Source organism: Octodon degus, unplaced genomic scaffold, assembly GCF_000260255.1.
Source record: "Octodon degus isolate 3935 unplaced genomic scaffold, OctDeg1.0 scaffold00120, whole genome shotgun sequence".
NCBI classification, from domain to species: Eukaryota; Metazoa; Chordata; class Mammalia; order Rodentia; family Octodontidae; genus Octodon; species Octodon degus.
Window position 1 is genome coordinate 2,050,481 of NW_004524696.1, and position 21,372 is coordinate 2,071,852.

The 21,372-nt window shown below is 33.9% G+C and overlaps 1 protein-coding gene across 1 annotated transcript in view; it reads left to right on the top strand.

Annotated features, from left to right (window-relative positions):
* Positions 1–21,372, top strand: part of Znf407 (zinc finger protein 407) — a 535,987-nt gene that overhangs the window by 30,138 nt on the left and 484,477 nt on the right. Inside the window, exons 2-3 of the mRNA XM_004640188.2 lie at positions 7,064–11,774; positions 17,006–17,120. Of these exons, the coding sequence (XP_004640245.1) occupies positions 7,121–11,774; positions 17,006–17,120 (4,769 nt within the window). The 5' untranslated portion in view covers positions 7,064–7,120. The remainder of the gene's footprint in view (positions 1–7,063; positions 11,775–17,005; positions 17,121–21,372) is intronic.

The window sequence follows — 21,372 nt, forward strand, 5'->3', positions numbered from 1 at the left end:
GAACAGCTACTTGAGTTTTTGATAAGGCAGATACTTAGAATAGCATATTTGGAAATGTTTGTGTCACACTGTGGATGTGTGTTGAATAATGTATTTGTACAGGAAACCCAAAGCTTGAAGGTTAGTCATAACAATGCATGCCACTATTTTAGTCCAGGTGGCTACTAGGATCTTCTCAATCTGGAAACCTTACTATGAGAAGAACTCTTAGTCATTTTATTGCTATACTAAATTACAAATGCTGGTGCATTTACAAAGAAAGGCAATTGATTATACCTTATCCTGAGAGCCAACAGCGATCCCTGCCTGCTTCGTTGTTTTGCTTTGTTTCTGAGCAAGCCAGAGGTGCTTTCTGTTAGATGGTAAGCATTCAGTGTTTGCTGAGTGAATGAGTGAGATCTGCCTCAGAAAAATGAGCTCTTGAATCATCCCAATAAGGTGATTTTTCAATTTTTCTTTCAAGAACTCCCTGGCTTCATCTCTACCGTGAAGATGATACTTTTACTAATAACCTTTGGTAATGGAGTTTTAAAAATTTTGTATTAGCATAAACTCTTATTTCCATTTAATCCCTTCTAGGTCACTTTAAGATACTTATTAAACTAATTTGCACTGCAGCTCACTGACTTCATTCTAGTTCTGGACTTTGTAACTTGAAACTATTATAATGAATGCTTTCTGTTTCTATTTCTGGTGTGTCTTAATATCTTGAAAACTTAAGCTTTCCAAAATGGTATGTTTTTCTGCTTGCTTTGGCAGCACATATACTAAAAAATTGAAATAATACAGAGAAGATTAGCATGGCCAAATGTACTTTTTTTTAATAATTCCTTTCTGGAACTATTGAGTAAAATACAACTTTTGTTTGAGAGTCTTCTGTAGTCTGGGATATTGATTAGCATTTGTTTTGGACAGTACTGTTCAGAAGAAAGCCATAGCCCACTATCATGGCAGGTTATCCTGCATGTTCACTGTTTGGTTTTGAGACTTTGCTTAATCCTCCCTTCACTTTCAGACATTTAACTCTTCCTGCCTTTAGAGACAGGCTTAGTTTCTTCAAGGTTATAAGAAATAAATAAAATAGTTAATTTAAAATATTCTAATTGAAAATTGGATTACTTGTTCATTTATATTGCTATATAGAATCATATATGGCTTTATATTATGTGTATTATGCTATATTGGGGTGTATGTCATGTAGCTCACCAGAGACCATCATTTCAATAGATTACTTGTTTGTATCACTATGCAGTAGTTTCTTTCATATATTAGGCAGTTGATTTATATATTTTTCAAAGTTTTATTATTTCTTTAGGATATTAAATTATTTCATTAAGTTAAAAAATCATTTGGGAATAGCAAACATGGAAACATTATTTCATTTGTTTTAGAACTTCTGGGGCTGTTATATATAGTAGGTAATAAAGGGTCTCATTATTTTATTTCTGCAAGTTAATGTAGTTGTCACTCTTTGGTCTCTCAAAATACATGCATCAGATGCCCTCAACAGAACATTCATGTACTAAACAGGTGTGTGTGTGTGTGTGTGTGTGTGTGTGTGTGTACACCTGTGTGTGTTCCGTAAGTAAGTGGAGGTTTTTGTGTTCTGAATCTGCACTGTTCAAAATGGGCTCCTGCTGCTGCTCACAGCGAAGGTGACTTAGGTGGGCTCACACTGTGACAGTGATGGCAGAGGAAGAGACAGTTGGGCTTTGCGTCAAAAGAAACAGAGTTCATGCTAGTTTAGAGTAAGCATTAAAATGTTCCTACCAGAATTTCTGTTCTTGATAATTTGAAACGTATACATACACAAGTAGATGAAAAGGTGATAGATTAGTATAATGATCCCCAAGTGCTTTTACTCAGCTCAAATCATAATCAGCGTATAGTATCCCTGTGTTCCTCTTTTGAATAGTTTTGAAATGTATCTCAGACATTTTTCATTTCATTTGTAAGTAGTTGGATGTTGGACATTTCTTGAGTCATAAGAAAGTATTCATTCATTTTAGTACCTTGTAGGTGTGGAATTGTTCTAGGCTCTGAGGATAAAAGATGGCTAAAGTGGCATGGAGAGACAGAAAATAAACAAGGTAATAACTATAATAGGAATAGCATTGATTTCATCAAAATTTAAAACTTCTGTTTATCAAAGAGACCACTAATGAAATGAATAGAGAGACAATATCTATAAAATATGTATCTGACAGGATTTTTATCCAGAATACGTAAGCAACCACTACAGATCAATAGGGGAAAAAATACAAACAGGCAAAATGCTAACGAAACTATTCAGCACCATTGCTAGTCATCAGAGAAATGCAAATTAAAATTACACACCCACTAGAATGACTAAAAGACTGATGTCAGATGTTGGTAAGAATGTGGTTACATCAAAATTTATATACCTTGTAGACAATGTACAATAATACAACCACTTTGAAAAATCAGTCAAGCAGCTTCTCAAAAAGTGAAACGTATATACCTTATAACTCAGGAATATTACTGGTATTTACATGAAAGAAATGAAAGCATATGCTGTGCAAAGACATGTACAAGAATAGTCATAGCATTTTTATTATAATAGCAATAAGAAAGAAGGATTTTTTTTTTGCTCCAAATGCCTTCAGGGCAGCTTTAGTGGGCTTGAGTTGTGGGGATCGAACCACAGCAACCTGAGCCTGACTGCCAGCCACTTAAAGAACTGAGCTAAGGGGCAGGCTCCAAGCAACAAGAAAGAAATGACTCAGATACCCATCAGTAGAATTGTGTTGCATCTGTACAATATTTGATTATTCAGCAGTGAAATGGAACATACTACTGACACAGGCAGTAAAAGTATCATGCTGAGTAAAATAAAGCCAGATAACCCCCAAAAGCTTATGTTACGATTCCATTCATACAAACTTGTAGAGGAGGCAAAATTAATATTTGGTGAGAGAATTCTGAATTGTGGTTGCTGGAGCATGGAGAGAGTGGGAAGTGATGGAATATGTTACAGGGATTGATTCTGAGTGAAGCTCTGTGTCTGAGTAGAGATAGTCTGGAGATACCAGATCTCTGGACTTCTCTCATTCTATACCTTTCCCCTCTACTTAACTCACTGCCCCTCCACTCAGATCCCCTCCCTGGCTTGTGGCTTACTTTTCTAGAGTAAGATGGGACTTAGGTAGCTTCTATTAGGCATTACTCTCCTTCAGTGCCTGATATTCACTGCCTTGTCCTGTTGTATGCTTTCTCTGTCTCTCTATCTGTCTCTCTCTCTATCTGTCTCTCTCTCTCTCTCTCTCTCTCTCTGTCTGTCTGTCTGTCTGTCTGTCTGTCTGTCTGTCTGTCTCTCTTCCTCCCCCCACTCCCACCCATCCCGGTTCAAGAGGAGAGAACATCTAGTCCCTGTGACTCCACTGAACAAAAGTAGCTGTCCTGAGTGGGACAGTCTATCTATTGAAGAAATTGCCTTGCCATTTTATCTTTAAGCTCTAAAAAGATAGAATGTACTTCTTTTCATTTTTTGGGGGGTATCCCACAAATTGGATCCAGGCTTTTGATATCTCTAACCCTTTTTACTTTTTTTAAAAAAAATTTGAAACATGGTCCTGATAAGTTGCTAAGTAGTTCAGGTTGGGCTTGAATTCACCATTCTAATGCCTCAGCCTCTTCAAGTCCTTAGATTACAGGCATGTGCTGCCATGCCCAGTGGGTACAGAGATCTTGTGGTGGTGTTTGCTATATGTCTAGCATCTACGACCAAAAGTTATGTCATAGGCAGTAAGTGTTTATTTTGGAATGAACATGTGGTGCTTGGTTTTTCCTTTATTCTTCCCTAGTAGATGTTAAAATCAAAACAACTTATTTTAATCTAAAATAGCATCTTCCTAAGCAGTCTTTTGCAGCAATAGTCTTTTGATTTTTTTTTAAAAAATAAAGTTCTGTAACGGAATGAGTTTGGAACATACCAAGACATCCTCTGGTAAAGACACTTTGTTTAAACCAGAGTATTATTGGGGTTATATCAACACTATGAATGTTTTATATAATTTCTATTTTCTGGAACACATCTGAAAAAATGTCTGTTTTAGTTACTTTTCTTGTTGCTGAGACAAAATACCCAACACACATAATTAGGGGAAGAAAAGTTTATTTCAGCTCACAGTTTTTAGATGTCTCAGTCTATAACTGACTGGCTCCAAGGCCAAGTGGCATGACAGAGGGGCATCATAGAGCAAGCAGAATGCAGCAGAAGGCAAGCAGCAGCAACAGTAGTGACAAACAATAAACAACAAATAAGGACAAGCAACAAAGAGGGACTCTCTTATATTTTATTGAGGCCCTCTGCCCTTAGGATTGGTAGCACTCACACCTAGGGTGTAGAACCCTTAATCTTACCCAGAACTATGCCAAACCAACCAGTGAACTAATTTAGTAATCACACATCCGTAATCGTAGCATCTTACTCTTGATTCATCCACCTCTGATAAGACCCCCTACATATGACCACATGAGGCTTTGGTGGGGATAGCTAGACACAAGTCATTACAGTATCTGATGTTGAACATTTTGTGTATATGTGTTACTAGGAATTAATTCCAGAGCCTTCACACTGAGCTAAATCCCCAGCCCTTTTTAATTTTTTCATTTAGAGACAGGATTTTATTCAGTCACTTAAGATGTCCAGATTTGGGCTTGAACTTGGGATCCTCCTACTTCAGCCTCTTGGGGTGCTGGGATTACAGGTTTGTGCCACTACACCCAGTTTAAACTTTTTATAATTGTAGTATAACTTTATACATTTCTTCTTTACTCAACAGCCATGGAGATGATGTGTGATAACTTACATATTTTAAATGTTTTATTGTGATATTTTAGTATAGTCACATGTATGTGTAATCATCACCACACTACATTTTAAGACATTTTAATCACCTCAGAGACTTAACACCCTTTGGCTATTACCCATTTCTTTGCCTTTCCCATGCTTCCTGCCCTAAGGCATACTGGTTCCTCTGTCTCCATAGATTTCTAGATTTTTGACATTTCTATACTAGGAATCATACAATATGTAATCTTTTACGTAGTGTAGTGTTTCCAAGGTTCCATCTTTGTTGTGGCACCAATATTTGTTTCCTTTTTATGGTAGAATAATACTCCACTATATGGATCTACCATATTGTATTTGTCTATTATCTTTTGATGGGCATTTGGATTGTTTTCATTTTTTGGCTGTTAGGAATGGTACTACTATAAAACATGTATATAAGATTTTATTTGAGCATATACTTAGGAGTGGAATTTCTGGGTAATATTGTAGATCCATATTTAATGGTCTAACTGTATTTCTCAATTATTGCACTATTTTATGTTTCATTAGCAAAACATCAGAATTCTGGTTTCTCTGCATTCTCATCAACATTTGTTACCTGATTTTTTGATTATAGCCATTTTTCAGAATTGGAAGCATTATCACTTTGTGGTTTTGATTTACCTTTTTCTAATAATTAATGACTTCAGGGTATTTTTTTCATGTGCTTATTGGTCTGTGCTGTATTCTTCTTGAACAAATGTATATTGAGATTTCTTTCTTATTTTAAAATTAGTTTATCTTTTTGAGTTGTAAGAGTTCTTTATATATTCTAAAAATGGACAGTCTCTTATCAGATATATAGATATGTGATGCGCCTTTCTTTTTTTCTCCCCATTCTATGGGTTCTTTTTTTTTTTTACTTTCTTTTAGTGGCATTGGAACATAGTGCCCTTTGAGGTTTTTAATTTTCATGAAATCCAGCTTGCCTATTTCTTCTTCTGTTGTTTATGGTTTTGATGCTATGTCTCATACATTGTTTTTCTTTCTTATTCTTAGCAGAATCAAAACAATAGGCTTCATTTTATTTGTCGTCATCATAGAATAAAGAAAATAGTTAAAATATCATTAGCTTGAGGCTGTAATATATTGATGATGAAGCAGTTTTCTTTTGCTTCTTGAACCTGGACATGAAAAGTATTTCATCCTTTTTGAGAAGGATTTTTTTTTTTTTTTTTTTTTTTTGACTGGCTCAGGTTGCCTTAAGGGCGGGTCTGGTAAGGCATGGGTAGCTGGGGATCCAACCGTGGTCCCCTGAACCTGATTGGGTTTGCCACAGCAGGCGCTTAAACAGCTGGGCTAAGCTGCAAGCCCCTCAGTGATTTTTTTTTTATTAAAGTTAAATCAAATGGTATTTAATTGAAAATTTCAATCATAGTGTAAAGTAAATGGAAAATGATAGGTTTCTGTTTAATTATATATCATGAAAAAAATCAATAATATTGATTGATTTAATACAAAATTTTCTCTTAAAATTTGCTTTCTTAATTCTTCTGTACCACTGGCATTTCCCTTTGCCATTAATCATCTCACAACACAGAAGTACTGTGAATGAAAGTTAATAATTGACACCTGGTATAACAGTTGCTTTTCATTGGTAAAAGAACTTGAGTATGAGATGATATGTGATGAGAATGTATAGCGTACTTTTTAGCTGGGATCTATTTAGAAAAAGCATAGTGCTTTAGGGGAAAGGATGACAGAGTGCTTTTACAGTAGGACTTGGATTTCTGTTGGGAGGTTGAGAAGGGAAAGGTCTATTTTCTCAATTTCTGTCTAACCTGTTTTGTTCTCATCTGTTTTACAAAGTAGGAGTTCATTGCAGTGTAATTTGAAAGGAGAGCTTGTCTGTTATAGTAAATAAAAAGTAATCAACTGGAGTCTACTGCTTTGGAGAATTGCAAAATTAGTTTTTTTTGTTGTTTGATTTTTTTTGGGAGGGAGCAGGCTGCCTAAAGATATCCCTTTTTTCTTTCAGTGGTACTGTACATAATATTGCTTTCTGAGTCAGTAGTAGTATAGTGTGGTGTTCTACAAATCAGATTGCATGCTTTTCACTAAAAACTTTATACATGTGATCACATTCTAAGTATGTAAAGGAAATTACATGTGACCAATTTCATGGTAATTTTTCATTCAGTTTCACACTGACCTGTATGCATTTTCTTTACATTCAGTGGCTAAATATCATGTTTATTTACTTCACAGGTTTTGAGTGCCAATTGAGCTTCCTTTGATACAAGAAACATCATCAGCACTTTATTAATGATGGATGCTGATAATAAACCTGACAGTGATGAGGATGAAAATATAAACAAGGAAGCGAAGGACATGAAAAGTATTTCATCCAGTAATGACAATTGTGGGCCTATATCTGATGGGATAGCACATTCCTCTGAGAGTTTCACAAGCAAACGAGGCTTTTCAGAGTCATCCAGCTTGAACAGCGTTGCTATGGAAGAAGACATAAATAAACATGCTTCTAAACGAATGAGAGTAGAGGAGGCAAAGCTTCTTGAATCTGGAGAGGAAAGCACCTGTAGATTCAAAACTGCAATAAATGCAGCATCAGAAGTGGGTGTCTTGTTAGAGGAAGCAGGAAAGGAGACCTTCCTGAAGGACTGCTCAGACAGAGGCACAGAGCTCCCAAATGCCTTGTCATCCCCTTGTGACTTTAAAACTGTTGATGCTGTTTCTCTGGAAACTGACACTGAAAGCAAGTCTGCTCAGGAAATGGACGTAGAAAGAGAATCCCCTTTCTCCCTTAAAGAAATGAGAGTTAGTTGCACCATTGGAAATGTAGATACAGTTTTCAAGTGTAGCAGATGTGGCCATTTGTTTTCTTCTTGCTTGGATTTGGAAAAACATGCTGAGTGTCATGGGCAGCAGGCTAAGGAACATGCCTGCTGTCACTGTAACCACAAAGCAGAGAACAGCACAGCTCTCCACATCCATATGAAACACACACATGGACCACAGAAAGCCTTTTCTTGTGATCTTTGTGGCTTCCAGTGTGTGGAAGAAAACTTGTTGAATGCACACTATCTTGGCAAGACACACTTGCGGCGACAGAATCTTGCTGCTCGTGGAGGGTTTGTACAGATCTTAACAAAACAATCCTTTCCTAAAAAAACATGTATGACAGGAATAAAGAATATTCGAGCAAAACCGAGAACAAAGAATAGGGATTCAAAAGTTTTACAAAACATTGGGAGCAAATTTAAAGATTGTGGAGGAAGCATTTCTCAGCATAGTGATAGCAAAAGTGAGCTCCTTGTTGAAATGTCATCCAATAATACTTCATCAGAAAAAGCAGAGATTGTTGAAGAAAATATTACCTCCCATGGTACAAGTGGAAATCTTGAAGACAAGAATAAAAAGTTAGGAGGTGTAACCTCAGAAGATATTTTAGATAAATCAGAATCTAGTAAAAATATCCTACAGAGAGCACATAGTATCAGTATTACCTCGAGGCCAAGGTCTGAACGAAACATACTATTGTTGAGTAATAGCTTTCGACGATCAAGTGGCACTTTTATCTTGAAAGGCCAGGCAAAGAAAAGGTTTAATTTTTCAGGAATTAATAAAAGAGGCACAAATGAAACTCAGAGGATGTATATAAAACATTTTAGAACACAGATGAAAACAAGTGATGCAGAGCCAGTGCTGAAGCACCAAGAAGTTAACAGTGATGTCCAGAGTTTGTGTGTGACTACCTCAGACACCCCAAAAATGATGCAGGACAAGACAAACCCCTGTCTCCATGGTCCCATACAGCTGGACTCCTCAACAGTGAAGCCAGCTCCTGACCGTCAGACAGTGTTTATATGTACAAACTGTGATCAGATAGCTACAAATAGGACAGATTTGGAAATCCATGTGAAAAAGTGCCATGCAAAAGAGATGAACTTTTATTGCCAGACTTGTGACTTTTCTGGTGCATCAAGGAAGGACTTAGAAGAACATTTGCACAATAACCAGCATCAGCAAACTGATTCTGTACTAAGTTGTAAATGTTGTTCTTTTATTTCTCTGAATGAGATAAACCTTAGAGACCATATGAAGGAAAAGCATGGAATGGGTTTTTTTTGCAACTCTTGTAATCTGTTCTTGTCTGAGAATGACATGGAAGAGCACAATGCAACTGAGAAACATATTAGTTTATTGGTTCAACCAAAGACTTCTCCATCTTTGAACAGTGATTTGGCTTTACAGAACTTACCTTTAAGTACTTTGGAATTAGAAAACACAAAACCTATGAATGAATCAGGGAAAGCAGCTCAGGAAGAGCCTCGTAAGTCTAGAGTAAGCCATGGAAATGAAGTAAGGCACTCAAGTAAGCCTCAGTTTCAATGTAAGAAGTGTTTTTATAAAACAAGATCTTCCACTGTTCTCACAAGACACATAAAGCTTCGGCATGGTCAGGACTATCATTTTCTTTGTAAAGCATGTAATCTCTATTCATTGAGCAAAGAGGGAATGGAGAAACACATTAAAAGAAGCAAACATCTTGAGAATGCCAAGAAAAATAATATTGGTTTAAGCTTTGAAGAATGTATTGAAAGGGTATGTATTGGTGCAAATGATAAAAAAGAAGAGATTAACATTTCCGGAAATGGAAGGAGTGAAGGCCACATAGATGTGCAATTACAGGAACATACCTATCTTGAGAAGAGCATACTAACCCCTAAGGAACTGTCACAGTCTGGAGTCATCACTAAAGATGATGAATTAGCCTTGACCACTGCTCCAAAGAGAGGGAGACCCAAAGGCAATATCTCAAGGACATGTTCACACTGTGGTCTTTTAGCCTCTAGTATTACAAATTTAACTGTTCATATTAGACGTAAACATAGTCACCAGTATAGCTATTTATGCAAAGTATGTAAATATTATACTGTAACTAAGGGAGATATGGAACGTCATTGTGCCACCAAGAAACATAAAGGACGGGTAGAAATAGAAGCAAATGGGAAACAAAGTTCAGATATCATTGTTGGTCCTCAAGGGGGAAGTCTTGAAGCCTGTAGGAAGAATACACAGTCAGCATTGAATATTTCAGATGAAAGTGCTAACAAGTCACTGGAGTCAGAGACCTCTGTTTTGGAGAAGCCAGTATCTGATCATGGAAATCCAGTTGAAGTTGAAGTTGAAAATGTATTTCATTCTGTAGATGGAGAAGTTACTAGTTATCTTACTCTTAAAAAGAAACAAATACCTATAGAGCCGGAGGACCTTCTTCAACAGGGTGACTCATGTTCCCAGAGAGATGTTACTGGTACAAGTGATAATAAATGTCTACACTGTGAGTTTAATGCTCACTCTTCTGCTTCTCTAGAACTGCACGTGAAACGGAAGCATACAAAAGAGTTTGAGTTTTATTGCATGGCCTGTGATTACTACGCAGTGACTCGTCGAGAGATGACAAGGCATGCAGCAACAGAGAAGCACAAAATGAAAAGGCAGTCTTATCTCAACTCTTCTAATGTAGGAGAAAGTTCTACAGAAATGTCAAAAAGCATTGTCATAACTGAAGAGGAGCAGTCACAAAACACTGAAGAGTTTCAGAGGATTTCAGATCAAACATCTGATAATCTGAAATCTAGAAATGCTGTCCATAATATTTTGGGTGAGAATACTAACTTAGATATGTCTAAAGTAATCTGTCCTAATTCTGTAGAAATTGAAACTGAAGAAGAATCTAATCTCAATGAAGATCATTCCTTTTGTGAGACTTTCCAACAGGTGCTTGTCAAGGAGAAAGGTATTAAATCTGAGATAGTATCTGTAAATATTTCCTCTTGTTTTGGCTCCCCAAGTGGATTTCAAAATGAAAATCTAGGAAGCTCGGATTTGAATTGTGAAACAGGGAAGAAAAACCCTGATACGATGAATGACATAACTGCTTCAAATACACATTGTGAAAGCAATGGAGAAAATGTGGAAAGTAGCAGAGGTAAAGTCCTTGACAAACACCTATGTCCTAGAATTCTCAATGGGGGGCAGTCAGCTGAAGGTACTACTTCTATGGTGATGAGAACACCAAGAGAGCAACTAACTCTGGATAGCACTGATCAAGACAAAGTTGGATGTGCATACAGTTCAGAAGATTTGAAAGATGTGCACACGAATTCTGTCCCAGAGAATAAGGAAAGTCTGATGAATTCACAACATGAAACTGAAATTATTTTAGAAGAGGATGGCCCAGTTTCTGAAAGTACAGTTGAACATAATGATGTTTATGAAACTATAATCAGTATTAATGATAAAGGGCAAGCTACATACAGTTTTGGCCGGTTTGATTCTTCTATCATTAGAATAAAGAATGCTGAAGATAATGAATTGATAGACCAACCAGAAGAGGGTCTGTTGGCAATGGGGGTGAGAATTAGTGAATTGCCCTTAAAAGACTGTGCTCAGGGCTTGAAAAAGAAGAAAGCTGAAGGTAGTTCCTTCAGTGAGTCCACTCGAATCCGTTGTGATGATTGTGGCTTCTTAGCAGATGGACTGAGTGGACTGAATGTTCACATAGCCATGAAACACCCTACAAAAGAGAAACACTTTCATTGTTTACTCTGTGGAAAATCATTCTATACAGAAAGCAACCTTCACCAGCATTTGGCTAGTGCTGGTCATATGAGAAATGAACAAGCCAGTGTAGAAGAGCTTCCAGAGGGAGGGGCCACCTTTAAATGTGTCAAGTGTACAGAGCCCTTTGATTCTGAACAGAATTTATTTCTACATATTAAAGGACAACATGAGGAATTATTGAGGGAGGTGAATAAGTATATAGTGGAGGATACAGAGCAAATCAACCGAGAGAGAGAGGAAAACCAGGGAAATGTTTGCAAGTACTGTGGGAAGATGTGTCGAAGTAGCAATTCCATGGCCTTTCTGGCTCACATTCGCACACATACAGGTATGTAAACTTTATAGCAAGCCTGTTTGCCTATAAAGTGCAAGTAATAAGAAAGTTTGAACATATATTCCCATCTGGGTATGGAACCGCACCTGTGATTACTTGTTGGCTATCCATCTAATTTATATTTCACTGCTATGTGGTACTCTGTACATCTGAAGTAACTTATTGCTGACACTTAATATTTCTAGGGGTAATTAATTGTTATTGTTAGTAATAAAGGCAGATTGATTGACAAATTTGTTTCGTTAAAGTCTCATCCCTCTACTTGGTGCTGGTGTTTAAGTCCTGTCTTTCACTGCTTTTCAGTTTTAAATCCTAGTTATTTGGGTTTCCATGTTATGTGTTAAGTGGTACTTCGTGATTGCGCAGAGGAAATATTAGTTTTTGTCTTTCAGTAAATAATTTCTTACAATTTTATAAATTTAAAATTTATTGTCAGATACTTTATATCAATATGTATGATTATGTAACAAGATTCTCCTTTCAAGGATCAAAATTAGTCAGCGTTTTTCACTTAATATGTACTGGGGATGTGATTTTTATAGAGTTCGCACTTGATTTAGTTTTTGTATTCTGTCACATTTAGTGTTCCATGTTAATATTTAATTTTATGGAGAAATTAAGAAAATTTTGGTGGAAAATGCATAAGCTACTGTTCTAAATTTATGTAAAAATTCAAGGCACTGTTTCTATAAACCTGCCATACATTCTTTATTTTAAATAGACAGCTTTTCTAAATCATTGTGCTTTGCTTAGACAAGTTCTGTCTCCATGGTTGAATTTATGAGTGGATTTGAATAATAAATTCACATTTCAATGAACATATTTTCATTAAAACTGTAAGGTTTATTTTACTGTACTTTTAAATAATGGAGTATTATTAAAGCTATACTTTAAATTCATGTAGTTTTTGAAACTTAGTGCATGGTTATAAGGAGAAAGATAAAGTATGGGCACTATTACTTGCATAGTATGATTAAAGATAGATAAAAGTTTTTTATTGAAGAAAGTAACAGAAAAACCTTTCTAAGAATAATCTAGGTAAATATAAACATACTTGTGATTGCAACTATTTAACTATTCAATACAGATAGATCTGTATTTTAGAGTAAGTTTAAATACTTGTTTATTAGTATGTCAGTATCTTGTTGCATTTCACTTTTTGAAATGATACAGTTTTAGAAATTAAGCTTGTTCAAGAGTACAGAAAGTATGTATTTTCTTTATATGCCCTGTTAAGGCAGATAAAGCAGAATAAAACTAAGAGGAAGATGTTAATGGAGCTCTTTTTAGAATTCTTTATGCAACTGTCTGGTCAAGACATGTTGCCTATAATTGATGTGTCCATTACTTGAATTCTCTTGTAATTATAGTCAATAAGTCTTGTAAATGTGTTAAAGCTCACTAAAAGCATACAAATTCAAGAACAGAGTAAGGCTAATAATTTAAAATAATCAATGTAGGCATTTCAGCACTTAATTTCCCTTGTGTGTTGATAGCTGATCATTCTTAATCCATTAAGATTTATTTAGTCGTTTACAATGCAAAATAGGTTTGCACTGGTCACTTGTGCCATTTGAAAATGTCTACCAGGTTAAGTGCAGAATGTAGTCCATTAGTCTTCCTTGACTATATGTATTAATTGCATTTAAAATCAAGTTAATGTGGATGTGAAAGTGAGGTAACTATCAATATGTGACAAAGTAACCCTACTTATATAAGTTACATCATTGATTGTAACATTTAGTAAAAGTTAGCATACTTTTTTTTTTTAACAACTTGTATTCTTCTTATCAGCTAGTACATTTTATTGTGCTTTGAGAGAACCCTTCCTGAGTATATAGTGCCAGTCCATCATTTTGATTTTGCAAGTTAATTTTTGGGGAAATTGCTCTCCACATTAGTTTTTTGTTTTGTTTTTTCCACCTTTCTTTTTTCTCTTTTATTGGAGCATCTTAAGATGAATTGTTCTTCTGATGCATGACTTTTGAAATAGTACTGTAGGGACTGTTATTAATGGTTAACTGGAATAGAGCTTACTTTTCCAGTCCGTATTTTCATATTTTGTGATTTACTACATGTTTTATATAAGCTTTTTTCCCCACCCTTACCATGATAAAAGCGCATTATAAGAAATAAATGAATTTTGGTTATTGAGAATTGTAGGAAGAAGCCATCTCAAAGTCCCCTCTGTATGTTTGCTGATGAGACGCAGTCAGCATGGCCAGCCAGAAGGCTTTTCTCTCATATTAATAGTAGGACTAACAAAGCTGCTCATTTTCTTTACTGCATTATTTAACTGTTAAAAGCTCTTATTTTGTGTAATGAGGAAGATACTATTATTCTACAGCATTGTCTAAAGCCATTCTATTTATATTCAGAGTGCTGTGGTCACTTCTGCCATTAACACATGTTCACATATGGGAAGATAGGAGACAACTTCACTGAAAACTCTAAAATGAGGGCTGGCAGTGTTTATAACTCAGTATGTGACACTTTAGAAAACAAATAGATCACTGAAACATGCATCTGTAGGCTTTGATCACAGGGTTCTTCTCCCTTTGCTACTCCTTCTCTATGTACCCTGTGCATTGTTGGTCTCAGTGTAATTTGTTGATTGAGTGTATAAATGAGCAGATGAATGAATGAGCAAATAAAGTGTTAACATGTTTAGGGAGGGCTATAAGATTAAGGCTACAGTAGTCAAGCATTACATGATAACATGTGTTAAGTTCATTACTTTTTTATTTCATTCCTTTAAGACCTAAAGCTCAGCTTAGCTTAGTTTATCTTGGATTGCCTTCTCTTTTTGTGGCCTTGTCCCTTTCTGAATGTTAGTGTCCATCTGTGTATGTTTGACAGGAGAGCAATTGAGGAATGTCTTGTAGGTCTGAGTGCTGAATGCATTTTTTCAGGTTTTTGGAATTCTGACAAAGTAGTAAGGCACCTAAAAGCTGAAGAACCTCTTTAGTTTTACCTTTGAAAAACATCACAGTCAAGTTAAAGCAGCAACAAAAAGTTTTCTGCGTATAATGCTGTTCCAAGGAAAGGAACTATTTAAGATAATATTGAAAGTTTATGATAACCTGAGAGAAAGACAAATTTAGAAATGCTTGCTTTTAAAAATTTTGCCTTATAAGCATTATGACTGGGGTAGTTTTGAAATGGAAACATTGTAGTTTAGGAAACAAAAAAGGAGTAGGTTTTCTTTTTCTTATATAGAGATCTATTACTTCAGTGAGTATATAAATTTTATGGCACAGAAAGGAAATGTTAACACAGCCTGCTCGGAATATAAGACAGTTAAGGCCTCAGTGATTCTGGGTGAAGCAGCCAACAGAATAATAATTCACTGATGTGTTGTCCACACACTCCAGCAGTTATCGCTGAGACCTGCAGGGCTGAGTTCCTCACAAAGGAGCTATGCACAGCCAAGTGCAAGCCCACATCTGGCATCGTGTGGCCTCTGCCACTTGTGAGGGAACTAGTCACAGTTGCAGGTGTTGTGTGAAGGAAGCCAAAACTCAAACCTAGAAGATAGTTTACTTTGCTCCGAATTGTCATTTTGATATTGAGAACTATCTTTTTTTAAAGGCCTAATTACCCCATTACCTTTAAAGGATTTTAATTTAAATTATAAGTAAATTGTTTCTTCTTCTCATCTTTTCAAACATTGCAGAATTCTATGTCTCCATTTGGTGTTTTGAAGTAGTGATAGGCTTAGTTTTATCAGAATCATTTAAATAAACTGTAGCTTCTGATATGATTGATAGAATGTGATTGCTATAAGCTGCAATCTCTACCTGCTTTTGACATTTAAGCATATAAACTTGATTAGATATAACCATTCAGGTGCTAAATATATTTTACATCTATTCTAACTGTAGAAATGGAAGTATTAAGAGATCTGGCTTCATTGTCATTGAACTGTGAAATATTCAACCTTGTCTGCCCGTGCTCCGTACTGTTGACTTTTTTTATTTCTGTTGGAAGATTAAAATTAAATACTTCACTTTTTTGTCTGCTTTTGGGAATTAAATTGAAATTTAAGACTAAAATTTTTTTACTGAGTGCTTCAGTTTCAACTAAGTATTCTTAGAGGATATTTTTTCCCCCCAAGGGAAAAAGGTTCATTGATCACATATAATTTATTGCAATTTTTTATTTGAGTTCTTATTATATATTTATTTAAGTTCACATATTTCATATGCTGTGTAATTATATTAGAAGAGGTGCTTTCACCAAGTAGGTACTAAAGATGATATGAAAGTCTGGAAACATAGTGTACTGATTTTAAACTGTGGCATTAGGATTTTGGTTTATATATTTGAAGATGTAATGGTTAGTAAATTGGAAAAATGGTCTCTGTTTATGCATATATATATATATTTTTTAAACTTTAAAGCAGTTGTTTTGCATTATTTCTGGTACTGATTAAATAGTAATGTTGCTACTGCCATCTTACCTATTATTAACTTTGTTGACTTTGAAGTTGTTTTATATATTTGAGTGAAGTTTGATAGTATTTATGACTTATGAAAATATTTTCTTGCTGCCAGTTTGCTTTTAGTGCTGAAATATTTATTCATGAAGTTGATAATAACAAAATATTAATACTTTTGATTTGCTAAATCATAACAGATTTTTACTATAAAATTATTATAAAAGCACAATAACTTATTTGCTGTATATACATACATTGTTATTAAAATAGAAATATATTGAATCATTTGAGATAATTGACAAAAAACCCCTGCAATGCTACCATTACTGTGAATACATTAAAAACTGGAGAAATATGAGGAAAACATTTGGGCACTAAGAAATGTACTCAGTGATACTTTTAAAGATACTATTGTACATGTGTTTATGCTTTTAAAATGTTCCATTTTAAATACTAAGTGCTTTTGAGAAATACTTTTGTGACTTACAAGACTTCTATTTAAAATTATTTAGCTTATCTCAACTTCTTAGTGCTGTTTAACTGAGTCACTTTTGACTTCAAATCTTAAAAATATTAAGTTAAAGGACTTATATGACATAAAAGCCTTCGAGGTGGAATAATTATGAAATCATGTATATTCAGGTCATAGTTGAGTGCAGGTATTCCATTTTAGGCACAGAAATTCTTAATTAGATTAAAGATAAGATTTAAATTGTATCGTTTTTAAAACTATCAGTAAGGTATTATTCAAATCCAAGTCATATTCTATGTTAAATTTACTTAGGATCAAAACCATTCAAGTGCAAGATATGCCATTTTGCAACAGCTCAGCTTGGAGATGCCAGAAACCATGTGAAAAGGCACCTTGGAATGAGGGAATACAAGTGTCATGTCTGTGGGTGAGTAAATTGAAGTCATCTCTACAGTGTGAACCAGGAAGCCAGTGAAAGATATCCATTGTTTCAGAATTCAAAACTGATATGAGTAAAAGTGGCTAAAATTATGCATGCGTATCCTCCTTTCCATTGTTATGGTAAATTCCTTAAGTGTAGTTATGACATTCTTTTTCCACTTCTAATCCTGTACTGAAGATGAGCAATTTTATGGGCTACAAGGTCAATTTGAACCTGTAATCTGTAAATTGACTAAATTATAGGATGTTCATTCACATTGCCAGAGAGAACTATAAATTCTGTTTAAAGACATAAAAAATACATACTATAGCTTTAGGAGTATATGTTTTTTTTCTGCTATACCACTTTAATTTTAATCATATTAAAGTTCCTTTGATCCATGAACATATTCTATAAGGAAAACAACAAAAGATTTCATTTCAGATGGTTGATTATGGATTATTTGAGGAATGACTGAAAAAGTAGTGTATAAGTATTTTTATGTAACTTTATTTCAAAACCAGTTTCCTTTTTTATTTAATGCCTCTTTTCAGAATCATTCACAATGTTTAATTGTCATTCAAATGTGTTACATTTAATAAAAAGCACTAGAGATGGCTTAATGTAAAACTAATTAATTTAGAAGAAATGTTTAAAAGGTTTTAAAATGCTGTGACATATATGGTATATCATAGGATATTCAGAGGTGGATTTTAATACCCTACTTCTGATTAAAATATATTTTTATATTATGTTAGAGAAATTAATAATTATGTTTTATAAAAAAACACTTTTTATGAAACCTACGAGACCTGGAGTTCTTATGATTAATTCACAAAATGCAACACATTCATTTAAATTATGTATTGCTTCTTTTTTCTTTAGTGGAAAATTCTTAACATTTTTTACGATATAAATACCTTTTTATGAGGAACAAGTTTTGATTTTTGTTGGACAGTATTTTTGACCCCTAAGATAAGTTTTATAAATAACTTTCCAAGCAGTTTTATTAATTGTAGTCTGTGATTTATTCATTGGCAGAATTGATGGTTCAGTGACTTGCAGCCAAAGTAAATGAAGATGAACCATTACCTAAAGCCCCCTGAAGATCAGTGAGAGAATGAGTTTTGTTACTACTGATTTTAGCTGCAGGGGTCAAGTGGCAAATGGTTCATTTTCATTCCTTTAAGACTTGGAAACTTAAAAGATATCCCATTTATTGTTTTTACCATATGAGTTGTAGGAAAGAGGGTGGCCATGCCTCCAGTGAAAATTTGCTATTAGGTGGTAATAAGCAATTTCTTTCCCATTTCTGAGAACTAAATAATATGATTTTATATACTCTGTTATTTGGAATCTAATACCATCCTCCCTCCTTTTAAGATTAGGTTTGTTAAGACCCTGGGAAGAGAAAAGGAAACTTTTTCAGAGAATAATTTGGGAAATATTTTATCAGAAACAATTCATAATTGATTGATTTAATTGTATAATTTGAACAATGTACCCTTTGCTTAGCTAATTGCTTATTATGTAGAACTGAAGTATTATACTGGTTGTTTATATACTTGGTTATAAAGATATAGAATTATAAGTAATATGTATATACTGAGCTTCATAATGCTATGCAGGGGTGTGTGTGTGTGTGTGTATAGAATGATCATTTTAGAGCTCAGTATTGTGTATTTTAGATTATGGTAGTCAGTGAGTTTCATGTGACTATTAAATGATAGTTCTTTCTGTCTTTAAATGAAATTTAATTTGAAACTTACATGGCAATGATTTTAACAGGGTAGATATTTTTACAATGAAGTTAAACATTCTGAAGAATTTTAGTAAAACAAAGATTCTGTAGAATCCTTGTTGATCTACGTAGCTGAAACTGAACAAGAATGAAATTTAATGTCAAAAAAACTGGCATAGGTTCTGTATTTCATGTGTTTAGTAGGAATAGTACAGTGTGTAACTTAAAAATTAAAGTGGAACACAAAAAACAAAAGTAGAGATTGCCTATGATATGAGAGCACATTGGTACATTAACATCACTGACAGTATCATTTCATTATCATTGATGGCTAAATCTTAGAAATGCTCAGTGGACCTATTAGTTCCTGGATATAAGCAGCTCATGCTGCATTTCTTCATTAGCTTTAATTGCTATAAATTTTACATTTTACAAAATCATAATTTAAAAGGTGAAGTGATCTTTCAGCGACATTAACTCTATAATTTTGTTATAAACAGAAGGTCCTATACTATGTTTTCTTTTCTCCAGTAGTTAGTATCTTATCCTCAATCTTTTAAAAATTTTATTAATGATCTCTTCCTTAATTTGATTTGTAAGAAGTTACTTCTCAGGTAGTCCTGATTGAATACTATTTAAAAATATTAGGGCAAGGCACATTTTTAAAGTGAAATTATTATTTACAATATTATACTGTTGCTTTCTCTTTCCCGTCTTAGTGACCTTTTGGTTTTCTTGAAGAAAATAAATTTTTTTAACAGTGAAATTGATGGAAACAATAAAGAATATGTTTTGTTGAATCAGATAAGTAATAATGTTTCAGATTACTTGTAATTGACCCCTTTCATATCTTATATTCTATAAAAAGATTACTGAAGCTCATCAAATCATGTATCTTGTGTTTTTCCATGAGGACTCCTTTTCTTTTCTTTTCTTTTCTTTTCTTTTCTTTTCTTTTCTTTTCTTTTCTTTTCTTTTCTTTTCTTTTCTTTTCTTTTGGTACTGGGGATTGAACTCAAGACCTTGCACTTACTAGACAGGCACGAGGACTCCAGTTTTAGGTTTTGTAGTAATGACTGCTTTAACAAAAGCTACTACCTCTTAAAGTTGTCTGGAGTTGCATTGATTTTCTTTGAATCTATCAGTTTTAAGGTGATCTCCTCCTTCCTTTCATTGGTAATCTCAGTCACATTATATCATGGATTTAACTTAATTTTGTGTAAGAAGCTGAATGTCTTAAAACTTTCTGTTACATAATTAGAATTCAGAATTCAAGATTCAGCTTATACCTCAGCAACATTTACTTGCTCAGATCATGGTAAAAATTAATAAAAATTACTGCTTTGTGCTTCATATTTTAAATACATGTCATAGATAACTGCATGTAAGGGTCATTTTATTTTGTGTTAAGGAGAAATGGATTTGCGTATTATAGCTTCTTAAGTTTTTTGTTTTTTTTTTACATTAAGTATGATCAAGAGAGGAATTTCATAGACTGTAGAGATACTTATATTTACCCACCTGATGAATAGTTAACATGAAAAATTATTTTATGAAATAGGGATTAGTGGAAAGAAAAATAATGGAAAGCATCTCTATGCAGAAATGAATAATGTCATGATTAGAAATAAATCAAATATGTTCTTATTATATTCATGAACCTTCCTTTACTTTTTAGTAAGGAATTTGACAATCTCAATAATCTGAAAAACTCATTTTTGCTACCATGTTTTGATAATTATTTTAAATGTATTTTAATTCTCTCTAGGTATATGTAATAGTATGTATTATTCTTAATAGTATTTATCCAGTACTTTGTGGTTTAGTGACTGCCTTGATTAACATACACATACATCTGATTTGTTGATTTCAATAGTTTTGTAAGAATAGTTAGCTCAAGTTTGTTTGTTTTCCTCCCTGAGATATGAGACACTTGATATTCAACATATTCTTTTAGTAGTGCTTAAATTGCACAATTGGTAATGATGAATTACTGCTTTTTTCCCCCTTATAACCTTCTTTTTTGGTCTACTTTTGTCATATTTTTATTACTACTTATTTTAATTTGTACTATTTCTCTAGTATATAATAAATGTAACTTACCTGATTCCTCCCAGTAGCCTCTTTTATTTTGTTATTGCTCATATTTATGTTCTTTTAAAAAGTTGCTTCCATAAAATTTTGCTTTCATATTCTACTATTCAACTCCCCCATCTGCTTCTCTTATTTTATTCTTTTTAGTTACTTAGAAATACTACTTTAAATGATTTTGTTCTTTTTCTCTTTTCTTTCATGTTTTGTTAATTAGTGTCCTTATTGGAGTGATTACAGATTGAACATGTTTCATGATAGAAATAAGTGCCTAAAAGAGTAAAGATTATATTTTGTTTTCAGTAGTGTAAGAGATATAATGTTGAGCAAACTAGGTTGTTCTTAATTTTCAGTGATACTTATTTTGAGAGAAACTTTATATATATATATAATCTATCTAGTAATAGGTCTGTAATTTTCATAAAC